The sequence below is a fragment of the Brachyistius frenatus genome, unplaced genomic scaffold, assembly GCF_029030835.1.
Source record: "Brachyistius frenatus isolate BFR_SWC_R1_liver_20210118 unplaced genomic scaffold, ASM2903083v1 Contig_75, whole genome shotgun sequence".
Taxonomy (NCBI): Eukaryota; Metazoa; Chordata; class Actinopteri; family Embiotocidae; genus Brachyistius; species Brachyistius frenatus.
The window spans coordinates 702,501-724,657 of NW_027210674.1; the positions used below are offsets into that span (position 1 = coordinate 702,501).

A 22,157-nucleotide genomic window follows, 5' to 3' on the forward strand; every position below is an offset into this window, starting at 1 on the left:
TTTGACTTGCTGCTATTAATCTGATTCATTTTATAGCATGAGATCAAACCGTGAACTCCTTCACAAATGTGTTTTGCTGAAGAAGAAATGAACACAAACCCACTGAGTGGAGTTGATCGTGCTCCATGGGCCAGACACATTGCCGTGGACGTGTCCAGCAGCAGGAGGTCTGTATGTCTGTTGGCCAGAAGATGTCAGTATACAACCAGAAACAAGGTGTCCATGACGTTTTACTTTTTTTTATATCCACATACGTTTCACATCTTTATCTGGGCTGCAGCTATCTTACTAATGAATCTAACATAATCATATACTGAGCATTTTTAGTTATAAAGTACAATCTAAACATGCTTTAAATTTGAAAGGACAATGTATAAGCATCAGCATTTTGCCCAATAAAACGTAAACCAGAGAAATAATGTATCAACGTCAGTGCTTTAACCACTAGTGGTGAAATACTTAACTATATGGCCATTTAAGTCCACTTGATAATAATAATAATAATAATAATAATAATAAACTTCATTTGTATAGCACCTTTCATACAAGAAATACAGCTCAAAGTTCTTCACAGCAAGAGAATGACATGCAGTGTTTCCCATAAAAACAGATATAAAGGAACTTTTAGAAATATCAAAAAGAAATGAGATGCATGAGAACAGATCAAATGCATAAAACTAAACACAAATAATAAAAGATAAAAGAAGCACTATCCATTTCAAAGGCGGTAGTTCAGGTAAGTGCAAGAGAGCTTCAGAAGTGGCTCGTTAAATAATTTAAAATCTAATCTAATCTAATTAGATTAGATTAGATTAGATTTACTTCATGAGTTAAATCTAAACAACCTTTCGGCTCTGATGTTGGTCCAGTTATTGGGAGCCACTTTGACCCCACCTTCCAGGACACATTGGTGCTTGGAAGATGACTCTTATTTTGAAGTCCGAGAGAAGGACAGAGGCTTTTATTTTGAAGTGTTTGCGTCTGCAGAGAGCGAGAGAGAGAGAGAGAGAGAGAGAGAGAGAGAGAGAGAGAGAGAGCGGTACCGACTCGGAGTCGGAGGAGGTCCACATCCAGATAGCAGCTCCGCTCCGCAGCGGACAGATGAGCGGAGACAAGTAGACGAGCTGAGCCGGGGCCGGTGGACAGCCGCGGGCACGGAGGAGGAGGGGAGGACGCTGAGGAGTCCCGGGACAAATCTGGATAAACAACCGGTGGACACACGTACGGTTGTCGGATACACGGAGGCGGGAGGGAAGGGGGGAGAGAAGGGGGGAGGGAAGGGGGGAGCTTCTTCTTCTTCTTCTTCTTCTTCTTCGGCGGCGGAGGTCCCGCTGCGAGCGAAACATGAACAAGAACCACCGAGTACCGAGCGACCGGTCGCTGAGCGCCGTGGAGGTGAAGAGCAAGGTGTGCTTCCGGTCGTTGTGTCCGTCGTGTCCTTAACTCTGTGAGTGTGTGTGTGTGTGTGTGTGTGTGTGTGTGTGTGTGTGTGTGTGTGTGTGTGTGTGTGTGTGTGTGTGTGTGTGTGTGTGTGTGTGTGTGATTAAGTGCTAAGTGGCTTCCCAGCAGGTTTATGATGTCTCGTGAATGACACCGCGGATAAAACCTTCCCGAGCTGAGCTCCCGGTTCTGTTGTATTTCCCGGTTCCTCTCTTTGTGCTCATCCCGCCATACGGTTTCATAAACTTTGATCATTAATTGTGACGTCGTTATAAGTGACGTTTTGTCGCTGGCTGCTCTCAGTTCGGAGGTGGAGGTCACCTGCTCCTTCACCAAACACTGACTCCATGGTGAACATGTTCCTCCTCCCGGGGAGTTGACCCAGTCACGGTGAAACCTCCGGTGTGAGACGGTTGGTACCGGCTCCTGTTGTTATTGTCCAGGTGTCTCGGCCTCGCTCACACGGCGCTGCTCCCAACGAGACATGATGACACACAGGTGGAGGAGCGGGTGGAGGAGCAGGTGGTGGAGGAGCAGGTGGTGGAGGAGCGGGTGGTGGAGGAGCGGGTGGTGGAGGTGGAGGAGCGGGTGGTGGAGGAGCGGGTGGTGGAGGAGCCGGGCCCTCGGGGCGGTTTCTGCTGCTCCAACACTGTTTGACCTCCAGCCAGGCAGTGAAGGCGTCCAGTGGTTCTGTTGGACTTCTGGTTCGGTCCAAATCAATACACACTTATTCTGAGTGATGACCTTTGACCCTCTGATGGAGGGGGGTCCTCGTCTGTAGGGCATCATATGGTTTGATGGGAATCATATGTGGCTCAGATGATGGAGCGGGAGGTTGTCGTGTGGAGCACCCTGCATGGATGAGTGGGTGGAGATGGAAACAGTGGAGACAAAAGAAGGTGCTTTGAGACCATCTCCCACCTGTTGTGAACACCTGTGGGAGATTTGAAACAGTCCTGTCAGTGAACACTTCACTGTCTGTTTGTCTGTTTGTTTGTTTGTTTGTTTTCTTCTTCCCTGGACTCCTGACCAATGACCAGCCCTGCTGGGCGTACATCTCAACATGCACCAAAACGGGCCGACGCCGGCCCATCTGCACCCGAGTGTTTCCCCTGAGCGCAGCGTATCTTTCAGATCGCTTTAATGACGAGGTGCTGAACCTTTATTCTGTGCTTTTTGTTTTTTTCTGGTCTACCACAGTTGAGAAATGTTAATGTCTGCTTGTCACTGTCACCAGCCGTCCAATCACAGCGACGGAGGGGGCGGGACAAACTCGGTTAGCCGCTCGCTGATTGGTCCGCCCTTCAGAGTAGCTTACAAAGTACTCGGTACCAGAAGCGAGTAGAGTCGCGGCTTCACTAGAAAAAGCGTCTTGATGTTTCTCCTTTAATTTATCACCCATCGGTATTTGTCGGCCGTTATCTCTTTAGTTAGCAGACATCTTCCTCCTCCAACCGCTGATTACATATTAAAGTTGTACTTTTGTTCTCTGTTTCATGCTGACCAGCTCTTTTCGACGGTTTGGTCTTCTTCCTTCCCTTTTTTCCACCCCGACCTGTATTACACATAATTGTGCATTGCACTAATGCAGAAGATTACAGGTCCAGGTCGGAGGTGAATTGTAGCGCCGGGCAACAGTAACCACAACAACTGGTTCTGCTCATCAACACCACCGAAGACATTATGCTTAAAGTTGAGACGTCTGCGGCCGTCCGTCCGGTCAGACTGAACTCATTACCTGCATGCACGCGTGCTTTCTTTTACAGCTGCACACCAAACATCCTGTAAAAAAGCGCAGCTATTCAGTGAGAGACGAAGTCTGTATGAATGATTCATCACGTGGACGAAGAGACGGGACGCGCTGCTTTGGAAATGATCTCAGCTACCAGGAGAGTGTTTGTTTGTAGCCACGGCTCTCAAAACCTTTTCCTCAGTCTCCCTTCATACCTGTGTGTGTGTGTGTGTGTGTGTGTGTGTGTGTGTGTGTGTGTGTGTGTGTGTGTGTGTGTGTGTGTGCGTGTGTGTATTTGTTTGTGCGACGGTGCTCACATGTGAACCGTCTGCTCTCCTCCACAGTTCGGTGCAGAGTTTCGTCGCTTCTCTCTGGACCGCTCGAAGCCCGGCCGCTTCGATGAGTTCTACGGCCTCCTGCAGCACGTGCACCGCATCCCCAACGTGGAGCTGCTGGTGGGCTACGCCGACGTGCACGGCGACCTGCTGCCCATCAACAACGACGACAACTACCACAAGGCCATCTCCACCGCCAGCCCTCTGCTCCGGCTGTTCCTGCAGAGGAAAGGTGAGCGCGGCCCGAAACAAAGAGGCCCGGTTTGTGTTGGCCGGGTCAGATCTTGCTCTCCGACTGGAAATGCAAACAAAGGTCTTGTGTTGGCTTTGAAATATGGGATCGGCCGTCGAAGCGCCGTCTATTTTGTCTAATAAAAAGATATATTTATGGGACAGTGTCACCGTACCACTTTGTTTTTTTAGGCTTTATGTCTCCCGTGTAATTTGCCCACATTGAGTCCTCTAGCTTTGTCCTGTGGTCATTTTATTATCAGGGCGTTCATGAAACAATGAAGTCAGGATGAATATTTCTCTTTTTTTAATTTTTATTCTCTTTATCAAACTGCCCGCTGGAGCTCGTCCAATCAGGACGTCCCGTATCGGAGCACGGCGGTCGCATGTGTGCAAATGAGGGTTTCAGGTTGAGCAAAGGCTCTTTCTACAGTTTACAGGGCTCCTGTTGTTGGTTACTTCCTCACTGTGTGTTGTATAATCAGGACCAAATAGATGCTTTGTGTGTCCTAAAGAGGAAGTTTTGGTTTCTGTAATTCATTTCAATGAGCGCAGTTCGCTTGTCGTTATCGTGGCACGTGTTTCAGCCTGTTTCTGTCAGATTTGAATATGAGCTCCTTCTTTTGATTTCAAAGTGTTTATTAACTCAATGTGGTTGGGGAGTGTGACCTGTTGAATGGGGGAGGGGGGACCCCGGGGGGGGACCCCGGGGTCTGTTGTGTTTAAGCTGTCTCCTTGTGCCATATGACCCTATAGAAGCTAAGCCACTTTGTCAGGAGGAGATTAGTGGGGGTCACCATGCAGCGCTGCATGGGACCATGTTTCAATTACACGCTCCAGACACCAGCCCCCCTGCTGGGCTCGCTGCTGCTCACTCAACACACGCTAAAAACACGTGAAAAAAACACGGCAGGCGAGCAGGCATCACATTAGAGACACACACACACACACACACACACACACACACACACACACACACACACACACACACACACACACACACACACACACACACACACACACACACACACACACACACACACACACACACACACCTTCACCATACGGTTGGTCCCAGCTTAAAAGGCCCGGCAGTGTGAAGATAATTTATTCAATATCTACAGACACCAGTTGTGATCTGTAGTGACGGTTTCATCGTGAGGTGAACGGCCGGCTCATCTCAGGACCTTTTTAAACACCGAACGATGAGCACGGTTTGTTTATCTGGAAGGTTTCTCTCATTTTTAGATTCCTGCTCTCTTGACTTGAGAATGACAAATTGTTTTGTTTTGGATAAATTGTTTTACTGATAATGAGCTGATGACTTTGTTTTGTTTGTTGCACAAATGTCCGTACACCAAAATTAAGTAGTCTTTTTTTTTTTTTTGTAAATGTAATCAGGCGAGTTAACTTCAAGCTGGCGGATGTTATCAGCAGCGTAGGAGGGAGGTCAGAGTTGAAGGGTCGTGGGGTCACAGTTTTTTAGCTCTTGGCTGCAGTTATTCCACTGAACCAGTTTGTGTTAAACGCACCACAGTGAATCAGTCCAGACTCACGCTAGTCTACTACTGTGTCCTCTGAGACTGTAACTGAGTAATTATGTAAATGTCGTAGACGGTCGCTCGTCAGATGTGATGAGGTCGGTCGTTATTGCATAAGAGCAGGACTTTAGACAAAGCAGCAGTGTAGGGCGAAGTTTGTTTCAACTTCACAGCAGTCCAGTGTTATTATACAGATATGTGGGAAATGTGTTTGACCCACAAACTTTATAAAAAAGTTCGTAGCTTCAGGTCTGTAAAATGGTTCCGATCCAGAAGTGTCTTCAGCTGCAATACCAGCGAGTGCCACTAGAGGTCGGCTCCAAAAAGCCTCCGGCTCCATAGACTCCCATTCAACTTCTCTCATCAAATCCAAAGTGAATAAAATGTGTCCATCAGTTATCTCGGTGTTGTTAGCTAAAGTCACTCCTTCTTCTTAGTTTTCTGGAGGTCCATCTGAAAATAATCCCTCATTCATTAGAAAAGAAGATTCAAGAAGACCTGGTTTTGGGGGCGTGTCTGTTTGATTGACAGGCCTGTGGTGCAGTCAGGTTACAGCTATCGGTGGGCGGGACGTAGTATCGTCAGGTTTCCAATCAGATCGGTCAGATCCACCTCTGGCTCCTCCCCCATCTCGTCCAAATATGGTCACTTCACACAATCAACACAATCTCCAGTGTCAGGGCTCGTTAACAAGTTTAACATGATTTGTGTGTTTTGCAAAAACAGTGTCAAGTCTCGGCACATTTCAGTTCATCATGAGGGTTATTTTTGGCCGTGCATTGAATCTGTCTGAGGGAGCAGATCCAGGCTACCAGTGTGCTCTGTGGGTTTTGTTTCATTCATTGTTGTGCGGCTGGTTGTGTGGATGGATGTCAGGCTGTGAGTGTATGTTGTTGTATTGTTGTGGTCTGATTCTTGAATAATACCCACATTGTTGTTGGCTCTGCGTTCGACACTACATCACCGACCTGACGTTAATGTCTTATTGTCCGCCGCTGACGTGTGTGTGTGTGTGTGTGTGTGTGTGTGTGTGTGTGTGTGTGTGTGTGTGTGTGTGTGTGTGTGTGTGTGTGTGTGTGTGTGTGTGTGTGTGTGTGTGTGTGTGGACTGCTGTCTGTGCCAGTCATGCTTTAAGTAGCTTCAGCACACACACCAATACAAGTCAGCAGCTTTGCCCCCCCACCCCCCACTCCTCCACCCCCCCTCCATCTGTGAACAATGTGCTGATGACTGTAGAGCTGGCAGTGAGGTGTTCACTGTTTACCGGTTGCCATGGCGCCGCTGAAGAGGCCTGTTCATAGATGGATTAACAGTGCTGGAGTTGCTTTAAGGCTGATGGGAGCTGCAAAGCATGCTGGGAGCTCTACTACTACCAGCATGTGAAACAACAGTCTGTGTAAACTTCATTTGTTATTTCGGGACGCATGATGTTTCAAGTTGTAGATATTTAAAGTAGCTTCAGAGATGCTGAATCAGAATAAACTTGTCTGGACAAAAGGATTCACTGAAAGATAAGAGTTGTTTCGAGCGACGGTTTCTGGTGTTTGTACTGAGCTCGGTGGACGTGGAGCACCTTGTTGTTGTTAGTCAGCTGTTGAAGACAAAACAGCCCACTGAGTGATGCTGATTTTAGTTTCTCTTTAAAATGTTTTCATGTCATTGTTCCTGTGGACTGATTATTGTTTTAGTCACCAGCAAACAGCAGCTTTTACCAGCTGGTCCTGGACCAGTGGCCCTCAGTCGGACCATCATTTGTTGTTAGCCATAAGCTTTTAATGGGAGAGACTCAGTAGTATGACAACAGTTTGTTTTTACAGAATATAATGAATGGAAATCAGTGATCTTCGCAACACAGATGCACTGTTATTCCTGAAAAACATAATCTAGTGTTTGATTGAATTTAGACTTTACAGCCTGGAAATGATGGATTCCTAATCTAATACTTATATAGTACATGGACGTTTGTTTGGAGGTTTAAAAAAAAAATCATATAACAGTATATCAGTGTTTCCTTTTACACGTGTGGATGCAAGAAAAAAGGTTTTGTTCACTGAAATATTGACATTTATTGAACAAAAAATATGTATCAGCAACCACCCATATCATGTAAAACCCTAAAATTCAAACATGATTTCACCATAAGTTTTCTGTTTTCCATCAGCTGTCAATCATTCTCCCAGGTCTTCACTCCTAACTGTCATTTTTTCCCCCCAGAATTAACTTTACTGTACACTTAGTCAACTCTTAGTTAACGATTATGTGTTTTTATTTTGTTTTGCGGAATTTTCCTCAATAACTTGTGTCACAAAAATCACTTCACACATCAACGATCTCCTGTCGGTTATTCCACAACTCTAAAAAACAATTTTTATTGGAAAACAAAACAAGAAATCATCGATATGTTCATTTAAGTGGCACCACACTGAAAAAGACCAACATTATTGATTAGTTTTCCAAATTAAAAATGATGTAAAATCTTATTTTTCCAAACTAAGTGCTCATTAAAATGAAATGTTTGATTTCAGTTTCTGATCCGAGCAAAACTGAACTGTGAGATGCATCCCGGTTTATGTTTGATTGGCGGCACACGAGTCGTCACAAGACGTCTTTCCATGTTTGCTGCTGTCAGTCATTCAGAGCATTTGTGTGTTTGCAAACACACGACTTTTCGAGAGTTTCCAGGGCAGCTTGTGGTGACAGCTCGTTTTCAGTAGCTCCTCTCAGGGCGTGTGTTTGTTTTGATGACGTCCGCTCACGCAGTTTCAGTTCAGAGCAGCTCGTGACTCCCAACCAGCCAGGTCGAGGGGAAAGGTGTGGAGACGGACAGGAATGCTCGTATTTGCGTATCTCTACAGGGATGGCCTCTGTGATTGGTCACCAGAGCGTGAGTCATCTAGCCAGAGGAAAAGGAAACGTACAGTGTGACAGCAAAGGTCGAGCAGCGCTGAGTGAGATAAGACATGCAGTGAATGTGTAACAGTGGTGATGGAGGTGCATCGTGACAGACGTGGTGGGAATGAGACACGCACATGAAACAAAGAAGATGACACGGATATTCACGGATATGTGAAGAAGACATTCGTGCAACAGGATGGAGATGAAAGGATTAAAGCAACAGAGACGTGCTGGCAGGTGTAAAAGATGTCATGAGGAGCACAGGAGAGAAGTTTTGGAGCTCAGGCTTTGAAAATAACAGACAGTCCTTCGATGAGTTTTTTTGTGATAGCTTCGATCAAAGATGTTTGATTTTTGCAGCGGATTTTCTCAAAAATTGCAAAGTAATTTGCAGAGTTTTAATGGAGTTTTTTTACGGTCAAATTGTGGGAATTCAAAAAAAAATTACCTGATAAACAATAACATGTAATCACTTCCTGTGATAATAATCCTGCTGCACATCATAGAAGTATTTTAGTTTTAATCTTTAATTAATCGTTCATTAAACTTAGAGGACCGTGGAGATAAAAGCTCCTAAAAGGTCCTAAAAGGTCCTAAAAGCTGCGTATGTTTCCAGAACAGACCGTCTGTGACTGGAATATAGAAACAAGGACTACATCAGCTGTCAAAATAAGAGCTTTAGATGCTGTTTAATTCATGTTCATTCAACACATAGACCTGCTGGATGAAACCAACAAAGAGACGTCTCTGACAACTGGACGTGTGGACAAAACTCATTTAACATCCAGTAATATGGAATCACTTCCTTTGATCACAAACATTTAATCATCATTTTAATGTGAAGAACACATTTCCCACAAACCCTGTCACTTCCTGTTTCTCCTCTTGTTCAGGTTTCCTCCAGTGCACCGTTTGTTTTGGTGATGAGGTGAGAGGAGGAGAACCGTGCTGATTGTGAATGAGGAGTTATTTGTGTTAATAAAGTGAATTTTGTTTGAAAAGACTTAACTTAATGTCGTTAATACTTTCAGCACAGATTCTGCTGATGAATTTTTTTGCGGAAACATAGCTGGAATTTAAAAAGAATTGCAAGCTTGCGCAAATATTTCAGAGTTTGCTTGAATTTGCGTTAATTATCGTGATTTCCTGGAGGGACTGAATATAAATCAGCCGCCAGTGTTTCCACAGAGATGAATTATTCCCCGGGATGCTGTATAATAATTCCACTGGAGGAGGAATGCGTGGAGGAGGAACGTAATAAGAGAGATGGAGGGATGAAGGAGGGAGGAGGAGAGTAAACAGTGCTAAACAGGGAGTAATGTAGAAGGTATTGTTTGGAGCAAGGCATGTAATTAGAGACATGGGGGGAGGAGAGGGAGGGTGGGAGGAATGCAATGAGAGGCAGAGAGGGAGGGAGGAGGAGGATAGTGGGAATAGTATTAGTGAGTGGAGGAATGCAGAGTGAGGCCCCGGCTGGGGAGGGAGGGAGGGAGAAAGAAAGAGATGAAGGAAGAAGGGAGGAGGGGAGGAGAAGAGGAGAGGAGGAGAGGAGGGGGGCGTTCAGGGTGGAATGTGGCCAGGCTCTGATCATGTCTGCTGGCTAGATTGGACAGGACAGCAGCCGGGACTGGACCTGGAGCCCGGTCAGTCAACAAGGAGGCTTGGCGTTGTTTTCAGCAGAATCTACGTTTAACTCAACACATAGATGCACAAAAACAAAGAGACATCTCTGACAGTTTGACTTATGGATAAAACTCATTTAACATCCAGTAATATGGAATCACTTCCTCCAACATTTAATTAGATAGTCACTTCCTGTTTCTCCTCTTGTTCCTGTTTCCTTCGGTGAACAGAGTTTGTTCTGGGGATAAAAGGAGAACCGTGCTGATTGTAAATTAGTTATTTGTGTTTTGTTTGAAAAGACTTACTTTATGTCGTTAATATTTTCAGCACAGATTCTGATGACAACATTTTTTTCAGAAAAATCTGGAATTTAAAAAAGTTTGCAAACTCGCATAAATATTACGGAGATTGTTTGAGTTTTCGTTAATTATTGGGATTTTCTGGAGGGACTGAATAAAAATCAGCCACCAGTGTTTCTACAACATTCAACCAACTGAATTCTCGTCTGCCCGGTGCGACTCTCCTCCTGACCGCCGGTCAGACTCTGCACCAAACACACCGACAATGATGACATCACCATCTCCAGCCGATTAAAACCAGCGCTGGATAACTTTGGACATCTTAACAAGTGGACGTCCTCGAGGACAGATATCCAGTTTAAAGAAAAATACCTCAAACACCTTTAAGAATCAGATTAGAGTTTGTGTCCCGTTTTAAATTTAAATGCAGAAATAAAAACGTGATTACAAGTCAGTTGTAAAATGATCTGATCTGATCTGATCTGATCTGTTCAAACACTGCAGACAGTCGCTTCCTGAAGATCTGATTTGGGAACAAATGTCAGATTTGCTTGCAGTCTGAACAAGAGCCTTGTTTTTTTTACACATTTCATTTCATGTCAGTGATGTTTAAACGGCTGTGGAGAACTCGGGATGGTAAATCTTTGTTACCGAAGAGAGGACTGTGTGAAAGTTATTTTTATTTCAAATTAAAAACCCATAAATCTAAAGTGAAAGATTTCCAAACAGATGGAAATCACCAAAAGCCTCCACGTCTGGTTTCCATCCAAATGGTGAAGAAACATTAGTGATATTTAATTTTTATTTTGGCTTGCAGCAGACCGATGTATTTCTTTTTTATTGTTATTACGAAGCCTCGGTGCTTCCAGAGATATCGACATGAAACATGATCTCTGATCTGCTTATCGGCGAGTTCCTCCGCGGCGTGTTTTCCCTGGCGAGCAGCGCTGCCGTCAGCAGGCTCTGACATGCAGCTCCCAAAACACCGTTGCCTGACTACAGTCGCTGTTTGCACTTTATTTGCTCCTCATCTTCTTTGCATTCAGAGTTTCTGCTCTTTTACAAAGATTCCCAGAGCTGCCGTCGGTCTGAACAACGTGGCCGTCGGACGGAGAGTTGAGTCGCTGTAATTGTTTCCTGCAGGTGTAACCAGATCTCTTATCTCACACCATTCACCTGCAATCCTTCCACCATATAGAAATTATTTCTATTTCATTTGGACACTGACAGAGTGGGGAAGATTCACATGAAAAACACTAACTTTCTATTGGTGACCTTTACATGAATGCAGGCCTCATTTTCATATATTAAAATATATTTCAGGTTTCTGCGAGCTCATCTTCCTTTCAAAGTACTTCACTTCCAGGTGATTATTACACATCCCGACAGACTTTTTAAAATGTATTACGATCTTATCACCGAGCCGGAGACGAGCCTGAAAGAGATAAATGCTTTTTTCTTGTATCGGTTCTCGGCACCGTCTCCTCCGGTTCCTGGTCATCCACTGACTCAAAGCTTCAGCAGGTTTCCAGGCATCAGTGGGATAAACTCACAGAACAGAAGCACGTCTTCACTCTCGCTGCCCGGATACAGAAACGAGTCTGATATTCTTAATGCCCACATTCAGCCTGACACCGGGGGTGGTGTGAGCTATTTCTTTGTTTACTTATGTTGAATATTACCTGTTCTTGTATATTCTTGCTTTGTTTTCTTACATGAAAATGAGGACTGCAGTCTGGTGTCCTACATCTCGAAACCGATCCTCTCCTGACATGTTCTATTAAGGTCTATAAAAAATAGTCTACTTTGAATAACAATTTGTATCTGATATTATTTTTTTTCAATTATTTCAAAAATAACATATTTTTACCTTATATTTTCTACCTCATTAAAAATGAGCCCTAATCTACAAATATGCAAATATAGATCCAAATTTACTTACAAATATCTTTGCAAATGCAGTGCCTGAATATTTGTGATGTCACAAATCCCGCTTGTAGGCCCGCCCCCTTGACAACAAGTTTTCACTGAGCTGAGCGAAACTGTCTCCCTTCAGCAGATGAATCTGAAAACACACATTTTTCTCCATATTCAAGCTCCATTATTCAACTGGAAAATAGTAAAATACAGTTTTGCACAAAAGAGTACTTCAATAAAAAATACTAAAACTTGAAATTCACTTGATCATTATTTAAAGCTAGATTTCGTCCCCCGCTCACTTCCTGGCTTTAGAAAGAGGAACATCTGCATCAACCAGTAACAGTTAAATAAACGTATAATCAGGTCAATGTTGGCTTTAGACTTGAAAAATAAAGACTGTAAATAATTATCAAGGACAAGTTTAAAGTCAGAAAGTTTAGTCTTGTATTGACAGAAATACAAGATTTATCCCCGTTTTATTTATCTAGCGTCAAACAGGTGCTCAACACATTAAAGTCGTTACAGAAGAACCTTTAAGGACCTTTAAGATGAGATGAGGATATGTTGACGGGAGAAGTGTTGATGGGTCTTTGTTACAGTGTGTATATATATATATAATATATATATATATACATCTATATATATATATTATATATATTTTTATATATACTGGTTGATGCAGATGTATATATATATATATATATATATGGACTTCTTCCTTCATTTCTTCCTTCATTTCATGATTTATGTTAAATTATCTTCATATTGGAGGTGTCCTGCAGTAAATATTGACACGGAATCAGCGGGATCCTTTTCACTAATGGAGTTGATGTCTGGACAACGTTTCCTGTCTTCCAGATCCAGAAGCAGAGCGTCCCTCCACAGTGGCGTCCGTATTCAGACGTATTCATGAGCGACAGGCTTGTGAGGCGAGACTCCTGTCCTCTGTCTTCCCGGAGTCCCCGTGGCGACTCCTCCCTCCTCCTCCTGCCTCCCCCCTCCCCTTCCCTCCCCCCCAGACCTCCAGTCCTCCTTTCTCCTCCGTGAGGCTGCAGGTCACAGGGCTGTGCAGGAGGCTGGCTTTTTTTTTAGACCCGGCTTTTGCCGGCTCCCCAGACACACTCAGCACCCCCGTGTCCCCATCCCCCGTCCCCACCCCCGTCCTGCAACCGGGTACTGAAACCGACAGCAGTCTCTTCTTCTAGTCACCGTCCCAGACACAATGCTTCTACATCTGTCCTCAAAGGACCCTGAAGACCTGCACTAGCGGCAACGGTAGCTTTAAAAAAAAAAAAACACTGCGACGACAGAGAAAAGGAGAATGTGCAGGACGGAGATGGACCACAGAAAAATAAAGACTCAAGCTAAAGAGCCAAAAGAGTACAGTCCAGGTAACAGGAAGTCCTACAGGACGGACAGAGATGAGTCTGTTTCAGCAGAGATGGAATTGATGGAACTGCTTCATGCTGCAGCTACAAGACAGAAAACGCATTAATTCTGCATTAAGCCTGTTCGTCAGCTGCATCACACTCTGCTTCATTAAAGCTACACGCTGGATCTCAGTTTGGGGGATTTCTTTTTCTGATAAATGTCTCCTGTCGAGACGCGGTAATAAAGCAGGACTGATGAGTGCGATGGAGAATTCGTAGGAGCCGGATTATGTTCACGACCCCTCCGTCGTCTTCTGAATAATGAATCGAAGAAGTAATTCATCAAATTATCAGTTCGATTACACATCATGTGCTTCTTCTGCTGAAGCATCTTCCTCGTATCTGTAGTCTTCCTCAGTGTCGTGTTCCTCCTGTCGGCGCTCCCTCCGTAACCTTTCTCCTCCTCTTATCAGCAGCATTAAGGCACTTTTATCAGGGAGGTATGCTCACCACACCAGGAATAGAAACCCTCCGGGAATGTACTCCTTTGAAAGTTAAGTTTTTTTTTTTTTTTATCATCCTCCTCCTCCTCCTCCTCCTCCTCCTCCTCCTCTCTTTTCTTTTCTTTTCTTTTCTTTTCTTTTCTTTTCTTTTCTTTTCTTTTCTTTTCTTTTCTTTTCTTTTCTTTTCTTTTCTTTTCTTTTCTTTTCTTCACTTCACTCTCTCTCCTCTGTTTTTTCTTCTTCTGTGTTTCTGTCTGTCCTTCTGGTTTCTTCTGTTTTGCACCACCCCTGGTTTTTCTCCACCCCCCCCCCCCCCCGCCCCTCCTGCATGGCTCGGTGTCAGGAGCACGGTGTCTCCGGCTGTGTGGTGAACATCCCGGCTTGTCATCAACAGACCTGACTGTTTCCAGAACACCGAAACCTTCAGCCGCTTTGTGTTTTTCTCACTTTTCTCCTTCAGACTTATTCTGTTTGAACACTTCAGGCCGGTTTCACAGACAGCGATTGTTATTCACTTATTATCTTGGTATCGCAATAATTAATGCAAATTCAAGCAATCTCGGCAATATTTGCGGGAACTTGCAGTTTTGCAAAATTCCAGCGATTTTTTTTCTTTCAGTAAAAAATGTCGTTAGCAGAATCTGAAAGTATTAACAAATTAATAAAGTAGTCTTTTCAGAAAAATCTTGCTTTATTAACAAAAATAACTCCTCATTTACAATCAGCAGGGTTCTCCTCTCATCACCAAATAAAACCGGATGAAACCAGAACGAGCAGAAAACCAGGAAGTGATGGGTTTGTGGGAAATGTGGTCTTCACATTTTCCAATTCGAAAATCAGCTCCAAAATCAAACATCTTTTAATCACAAAAAAAATCCTGAAGGGACTGATTATTATTTTGTTGTAGTCTTCAGCTTTTGGCTGCACCATTTATGTATCATATAATATAACAAGGTTTCTACTTGGATGGATATTTTCTGCTATCTGTAACTGCACCAGTTCAGTAGCAGCTGCATTAAGACCTTGAACATGAAGGAGGAGGCAGCAGTCGTCGTGGTGATAATGGCCGTGCTTGCAGCTCCTTCCTGGTTGTGTTGTGTCACCTGGACACGGGTATCAGGTTTCCCTGACGCAGCAGCCGGCTGGTACCAGGAAGCTGGCGTCAGGGATCACGGTGCGGGGACGTGTCTCGTCTTCCCGTACTGTCAGCATCATCACATCATCATAATACAGTGAAACCAGGAGTGTTGTGAAGGAGTGGGTGTGAAGTGAATTATATAATATATAATTATCATCCACTGAAAAGTTGCAGCTCTACAGATGCACGTGTTTTTTAAAAGCAAACAAAAATATGTTAGAAATAGTTAGTTTTTTTTCCTGTCATATATTTTTGCTCCCGTGGTGATAGTGTCAATATCCGTGGCGTGTTTTTTGAACACCCGGGTTTCTTCTGCACCGTTAACGCCGGCTCTTTTAATGCCACAAGTCCAGAGTCGGAGCGTGATGCGTTCATGGCGTGTGAAGGACAGAGCGCTGAGGGAAGTGACGTGGTCCACCGATGCGTGCCGCTTCACACAACTGGTTTCCTCTCCTGAGGCAGCGGGCCAGAGATGCATTAGTGTGTGTGTGTGTGTGTGTGTGTGTGTGTGTGTGTGTGTGTGTGTGTGTGTGTGTGTGTGTGTGCGTGTGTGTGTGTGTTGGTTACATACTACACACAGGACTGACTGAGCATCACCGCGTGTGTCCTCACTTGTGACGACGTGTCATTTTCTCCTCCACTGCTCGGCTTCCTTCACTCCATTCAAAGTGGGAAATCAAAGCAGCCAGCACATAGTTAGAATACCGGACCTGATTATCTTTCTGTTCAGCCTCTGTGAATTACGCCCCAAAGAATGAAGACTTGAGTCTGATACGCTGCAGGTGGATCTCATGTCACGGTTATTGTATGAGGAGTAGACAAAGGGAAGCACAAGAGATAACCAGGCGTCGGTGATGTGAAGGTTGGTGTTTCACTTCAGGGACGTTACAGCAGAGATCAAACAATTAGAAACAAGTGAAAATCAAATCAGCTGAGGTCAAAATATCCTGACTGTTAATTTGAAGTACTGATCAAGCTTCAAACACGCTGGACCCTACATTTCCCATGATGCAACCTTCTTTTTGTTTGACCCACAGTGTGTTTATAAAAGTATTTGTAGCTTCCAGGTCTGTAAAATGGTTCCGATCCAGAAGTGTCTTAAGATGCAATACCAGCGAGTGCCACTAGAGGTCGGCTCCAAAAAGCCTCCGGCTCCATAGACTGCTGTTACTTTGTTGCCGTTAGTTTGTTGCGTTACTTTGTTGCCGTTACTTTGTTGCCGTTACTTTGTTGCCATTAGTTTGTTGCCGTTACTTCATTGCCATTACTTTGTTGCCGTTACTTTGTTGCCATTAGTTTGTTGCCGTTACTTTGTTGCTGTTACTTTGTTGCCGTTATTTTGTTGCGTTACTTTGTTGCCGTTACTTTGTTGCGTTACTTTGTTGCCGTTACTTTGTTGCCATTAGTTTGTTGCCGTTAGTTTGTTGCTGTTACTTTGTTGCCGTTACTTTGTTGCGTTACTTTGTTGCTGTTACTTTGTTGTTGTTACTTTGTTGCTGTTACTTTGTTGCCATTACTTTGTTGCTGTTAATTTGTTGCCGTTACTTTGTTGCTGTTAATTTGTTGCCATTAGTTTGTTGACTGTCTTAAACATTATCTGCTAAAAATGATGTCCAAATGTAGTGTAGACGTACAAAGACATTTCGTCCAGGTGACGGTCAACATGGGTGATGACGAGGTTTTTTCTGTATTCAGACAGCAGATAGATTTCCTGAAGGCTGCCATGTTGTTTCTTTGTCGTTGTCATGTCAACACTACCAAGTCGGATCTTTCCCATTTCCCAGCTTCCTGAACGCACCATAATAGATGAGTGACCTTGTGTTGGAAATGACAAACAAGTTTCCAAAGATTAACATCCGTATTGATCTATTAATTCACATGTGTGTTTCCTTGATGCCGTCTATTTACATCGGATGTCTTCACTTGTTACCACGGTGACAACAAAAGACGGGACCATATTGTTGCTATGTAACGACCTTTAACGGGGGCATTTAATTGTCTTTTTTCTTTCTTTTTACAAAAAGTAAACATCAGCCAGGATATTATTTTTATCATTACAGCCTCGTTATTCTGCAGCTCTGTGTGTCGGTGAAACAATGGAAACAAAAGCAGGTCATGTGGAAGCGTGTGTGTTTGTAGACGAACTTCAGCCAACGGGCCTCAGCAGCCAATTAGACTGAGAGCTTCGCTTGCTCTGATGAGCTGTAATGTAACGATGGTTTTTCAGGGTATCTGGTTTCTCTGTGCTGCAGTTCAGCAGGACTCAGGCATCATCGCTAACCAAGGATAAACCATATACATGCACGTGTGTGTGTGTGTGTGTGTGTGTGTGTGTGTGTGTGTGTGTGTGTGTGTGTGTGTGTGTGTGTGTGTGTGTGTGTGTGTGTGGCCCTGAGGTAGCGTCACGTTCTCCTTCCTCCACTATAACTCCATTGTCAGCTCTGGAGATGGAGGGATGGTTTAGATGAAAAGGAGTCAAGAAAGAGTGAAATGAGATGTGCAGCGCCGCGTCCTTCCATGCATGACTGCACTGCAAGAAGAAGCCTTGTGTCAGACGGAGAGAGAGAGTGTGTGTGTGTGTGTGTGTGTGTGTGTGTGTGTGTGTGTGTGTGTGTGTGTGTGTGTGTGTGTGTGTGTGTGTGTGTGTGTGTGTGTGTGCAAGTGCTTTGAAACATCCACCTGTACGCCCCTTTTGTTTTGCTCAACGTTCCTCTTCAGGTTCCATATGTGTGAATAAAAACAGCAGGAACAGGAACAGATGATGAAACTTATTGCTGTATTTCTTCCTTCAGTTGGCCCATAAAGTCAGAGCTGGCGAACATATTGTAAGTGTGTATACACTAAACTTGTGGCTCATGGGAACTGAAACGTGAGAGCGCTGCTCTTTCTCGGGACAATCGATCCTTTGTTTTGGTTTTGGGTGATGTCGAGGGGAGTGTTGGGGTACGTACCTGTCACAACCTGAGAGCCTGAATCTTTATCAGCTACCTCAGTGGATATTTTCCCAGATTACTCTCACACACTCACACACACACACACACACACACACACACACACACACACACACACACACACACACACACACACACACACACACACACACACACACACACACACACACACACACACACACACACACACACACACACACACACACACACACACACACACACACACACACACACACACACAGAGCGGAGGATAAGCAGTGTAAGATCACCGGAGCTTTATTTATAGAGTACTTTCATCTAAAAACAGAGTTTAGAAAGTGCTGTCAAAACAGCAGGCGGTGAGGAGTTTGGAAAACGTGAAAACATCGAGGACATATTCAAAAGAAAAGATGATAAAAATAACCGCAGCTGAGTGCTGGAAAAGAGAACGTGAAAGTTACAGAGATGTTAATGTTTAGCTGCTTTGTATGATGCTGGTTAACTATTAATGAGACAGAGTTCATATCAGCCATGTTGGGTTAAAGTTGAGAGTTAGCTCATAAAGGACATCCTGGCGACTCATGCAGAAAATATGTGAACATGATTCCTGCTTCAAACGTGGGCTTTTTGTCATATTCAAACTTCTCAGAAAGGAGCTCAACATTCGATCTTGCTGAGAGGATTTAAATAAATACATATTTGACACTTTTACAGTGTTTTATTGAGAAGAAGATATTTTTCTGGTTTAAGTATCTAAAGAAATCTCAGTCTACGTGAACATGACCTCTCTGGAGCTCCTCCAACAACAGGCTGTTTAGTGTCTGTGTCTTTAAGGCTTATTAGGATCAATGTTCCTCTCTTCTGATTGGCTGACTGTTTTTTTGAGTGACACCTGCTCAGGCCAACCACTGGTGACTGCTCTGCTACTTCCAGATAAAAGGTTGGACAAGTGGGCTGTGCTGAGGGCGGATATATGATATATGATGTTAGTGCGAGTTTGTGACATCACAAACTCAAGCTTTGAGTATTTATAGAGCAACGAGATCTTCTTCTGAATCAAAAATGACAAAAACATCTGAATTTAAACTATATGGGGCCTTTAAATGAAATTAGGAGACACTGATTTTAGCTTCAGGTAAAGGCTGGAAACATGAGGAAAATATTAACCTGATTCTGTCAGGTAATGACAACAAAAAGCTCACATTACATAACTATAAATAATATGTATATTTTATATAAATAATATTAACACATTATTTTACATCGGTTAAATCCATATGAAGAGTGAAACCACATGTTCCTCCAGATATAAGCTGGACTCCAGGAAGTCAGAGCACAAAGCACTCAGTAAAACTACAACTTGACATTTTTTTCATTAAATGAATGAAACCAGAATTAGATATAGCGAGCTTGTCAGCAGGTTTATTTACTTCTGACGTGTGATATTTTTGTATTGTCCTGTACATCAGTGAGATCTAAGACTCACTGGTGTTCGTACACCGCCGTCAGCTGCTCCTCTTTAACCTCCCGTTACACTGAAATACAAGATTATATTCATGAAGCATATTTTGGGTCACAGCCACCTGGTTTCATCGAGTTCAAAGGACCAAAATGTGTAAATAGCTTCACGCTTCATATTTAGTAACACTGAGACTGAATTAGATGAAAGAGCTTTTTTTAGCTGCAGCTTCTGCCTAAAAAAATAAATAAAATCACTGCTTGTTTTAAATGACACGTGTTTTAAAATGTGTTTTTCCGTCTGATGTTGTGATTTATTGATGTACTTTGAGGTGTCGTGTTGTTTCCCGGATGGTTGGATGCAGTTATTGTTCAGGCTGAGTGGAGAAGTCATGTGGATAATCAGACCATGTGCTCATTAGATCTGTAATGCAGCGTATCTGCTCCCCGCATGCACCTGCGACGCCGTACGCAGCGTATCAGCTGATCGGCGTGTCAGAGAGCGCCGGGAGTCGGACGCAGCGCTCGGTCGGCCGCGGCAGCAGTGCGGCCTGAAGCAGCTGTAGTTTAACCCTCCTTAAACTACATGATGCAACAGAACGTCAGCCTGGAAAACAAGTCGGGAGATTGATGGAAAACCAGGCAGCTTCGTTAACGTGCCCTGTTTCTCTCTCCCTCTTCTCTACTTCTGCAGAGGAAGCTGATTACACGACGTTCGGCACCGACTCGTTGACCAGGAAGAAGAACACGGTGCTGTCGGCGGTTCTTCTGCGGCCCGACGCCAACAGGAAAAAGCCGCCGGTGATCATCAGCCTCCCCAGAGACTTCCGCCCCGTGTCCTCCATCATCGACGTGGACATCCTCCCGGAGACGCACCGCCGCGTCCGGCTGTACAAGCACGGCCAGGAGAAGCCGCTGGGCTTCTACATCCGCGACGGCTCCAGCGTCCGCGTCACGCCGCAGGGCCTGGAGAAGGTCCCGGGCATCTTCATCTCCCGCATGGTGCCCGGCGGGCTGGCCGAGAGCACCGGGCTGCTGGCGGTCAACGACGAGGTGCTGGAGGTGAACGGCATCGAGGTGGCCGGCAAGTCTCTGGACCAGGTGACGGACATGATGATCGCCAACAGCCACAACCTGATCATCACGGTGAAGCCGGCTAACCAGCGGAACAACGTGGTCCGAGGAGGAGGAGGAGAAGGAGGAGGAGGAGGAGGAGGAGGAGGCGCGGCGTCCGGCAGCTCGGGGCGCTCGTCGGACAGCGGCGCCAGCTACTACGGCTTCTCGTCGCACGGCGCCGCCGCCTCCATGCCGTCGCACATCATCCAGAACTTCCCCGTCGGCGAGCTGGAGAGCGACGAGGACGACGAGGACCTGGTGATCGAGGTGGGCGGCGAGGCCGAGCCAATCAGACGCGCCGCCTCCAACTACAGCATGCCCTCGCTGCCTCGGTACGAGCTGCACCTCAACCTGCGCACCGCCCCCACCTCCACCTCCACCTCCACCCACTCCATCAACGCCAACGGGACCCTGCCTGCCAGCGGCAGCGTCGGGTCGCTAAGCAACGCCAACGCTCCTTCTACCACGCCGTCCCCGGACAGAGCGATGGAGGGGCGGAGTCTGGAGGAGGACGGCACAGTGATAACGCTGTAGGGGGCGTTCACACACGAAACACTGGAGACACACCGTCGGTGGGGGGTGTGTGTGTGTGTGTGTGTGTGTGTGTGTGTGTGTGTGTGTGTGTGTGTGTGTGTGTGTGTGTGTGTGTGGGGGGTACATTCAAGTCTGACACTGTTTGTATATCCCACTGCTTTCCTCCTCTACATGCCAATGACCACACGTGTGTGCCATAGTGGTGCCCCCCCCCCCCTCCCGCCTACTTCTGCAGGCATGTGAAAGGAGGGATGTAGTTTGATTCCCTGCTGTCCTCCACATTATTTTTAAAACCACTGGGAGCACTTGTTTTTAACCTCCACAGCTGCTGTTGCAGCGAGCTTCCTGTAGAGGGCGGAGACGAGTCACCTTCCCGCTCTGCAGCAGGACTCTTCAGCTCCGGCATTTCTCGACAATCTGTGGCTGTTTTTTTGTTGTTGTTTTTTGCCTCGTCCCCTCATGCACCCTCCACCCTCCACCCCCTCTCCCCTCACCCCCCACCCTCCACCCCCCTCTCCCCTCACCCTCCACCCACCCACCCTGCACCTCACCAGGACCACCTGACAGCATGCGTCGCTTCCCACATGAAGCAGCAAGCGACAAGTTGTTTTTAATGGAGCAGAAACCGGCTAAGTCTGGGTTCAGATGCTTTGAGCTTGTTATTGACTATTATTTCTTCTGAGGTAAAGATAACTGATAATGAAAGCTTGATGATTTTTAATAATTCTTCGGGACCGCTCGTCCTCAGAAAAATCCCCTTTACCATGAAGCCTGTGATCATTTTATTTTACTTATTTTGTTTCCTTCTTGTCTTTTTTATTATTATTATTAATATTAATACTTCACACAAGTGACTGCCCACTTTCCACCTGACATTTATGAATTAATTTCCCTCTCGGATCTCTTTCATATTGCACTCCTTCTTCTTCTTTCCGTGACAAGGGCTATTTCCCCTGCTGCATGTGTACAAATGACAAAATGTGAATGTGATTTTTTTAATTTGGTTTTGTTTGTTTTCTTCCCCTCTGTGTTTTATTTCTGGATTACGACTCGATATATCTGTACATTACGTTCATCTCTGTTGTTTTCCAG

The 22,157-nt window shown here is 45.0% G+C and overlaps 1 protein-coding gene across 1 annotated transcript; it reads left to right on the plus strand.

The window, feature by feature from the left end:
* The first annotated feature begins 1,042 nt into the window (after positions 1 to 1,042).
* pard6b (par-6 partitioning defective 6 homolog beta (C. elegans)) lies at positions 1,043 to 21,192 on the plus strand. The gene is made up of 3 exons (XM_069708352.1): positions 1,043 to 1,407; positions 3,517 to 3,739; positions 20,110 to 21,192. The coding sequence occupies exons 1-3, from the start codon at positions 1,345 to 1,347 to the stop codon at positions 21,063 to 21,065; spliced, it is 1,242 nt and encodes a 413-aa protein (XP_069564453.1). The 5' UTR covers positions 1,043 to 1,344; the 3' UTR covers positions 21,066 to 21,192.
* The last annotated feature ends 965 nt before the right edge of the window (positions 21,193 to 22,157 follow it).

Excerpts from the sequence above, each read along its gene's own strand:
- pard6b (XM_069708352.1), top strand. The coding sequence starts at position 1,345 with ATGAACAAGAACCACCGAGTACCGAGCGACCGGTCGCTGAGCGCCGTG. Across the intron at positions 1,408-3,516 it reads CCGTGGAGGTGAAGAGCAAG|TTCGGTGCAGAGTTTCGTCG; the intron begins GTGTGCTTCCGG and ends TCTCCTCCACAG. Across the intron at positions 3,740-20,109 it reads GCTGTTCCTGCAGAGGAAAG|AGGAAGCTGATTACACGACG; the intron begins GTGAGCGCGGCC and ends CTACTTCTGCAG.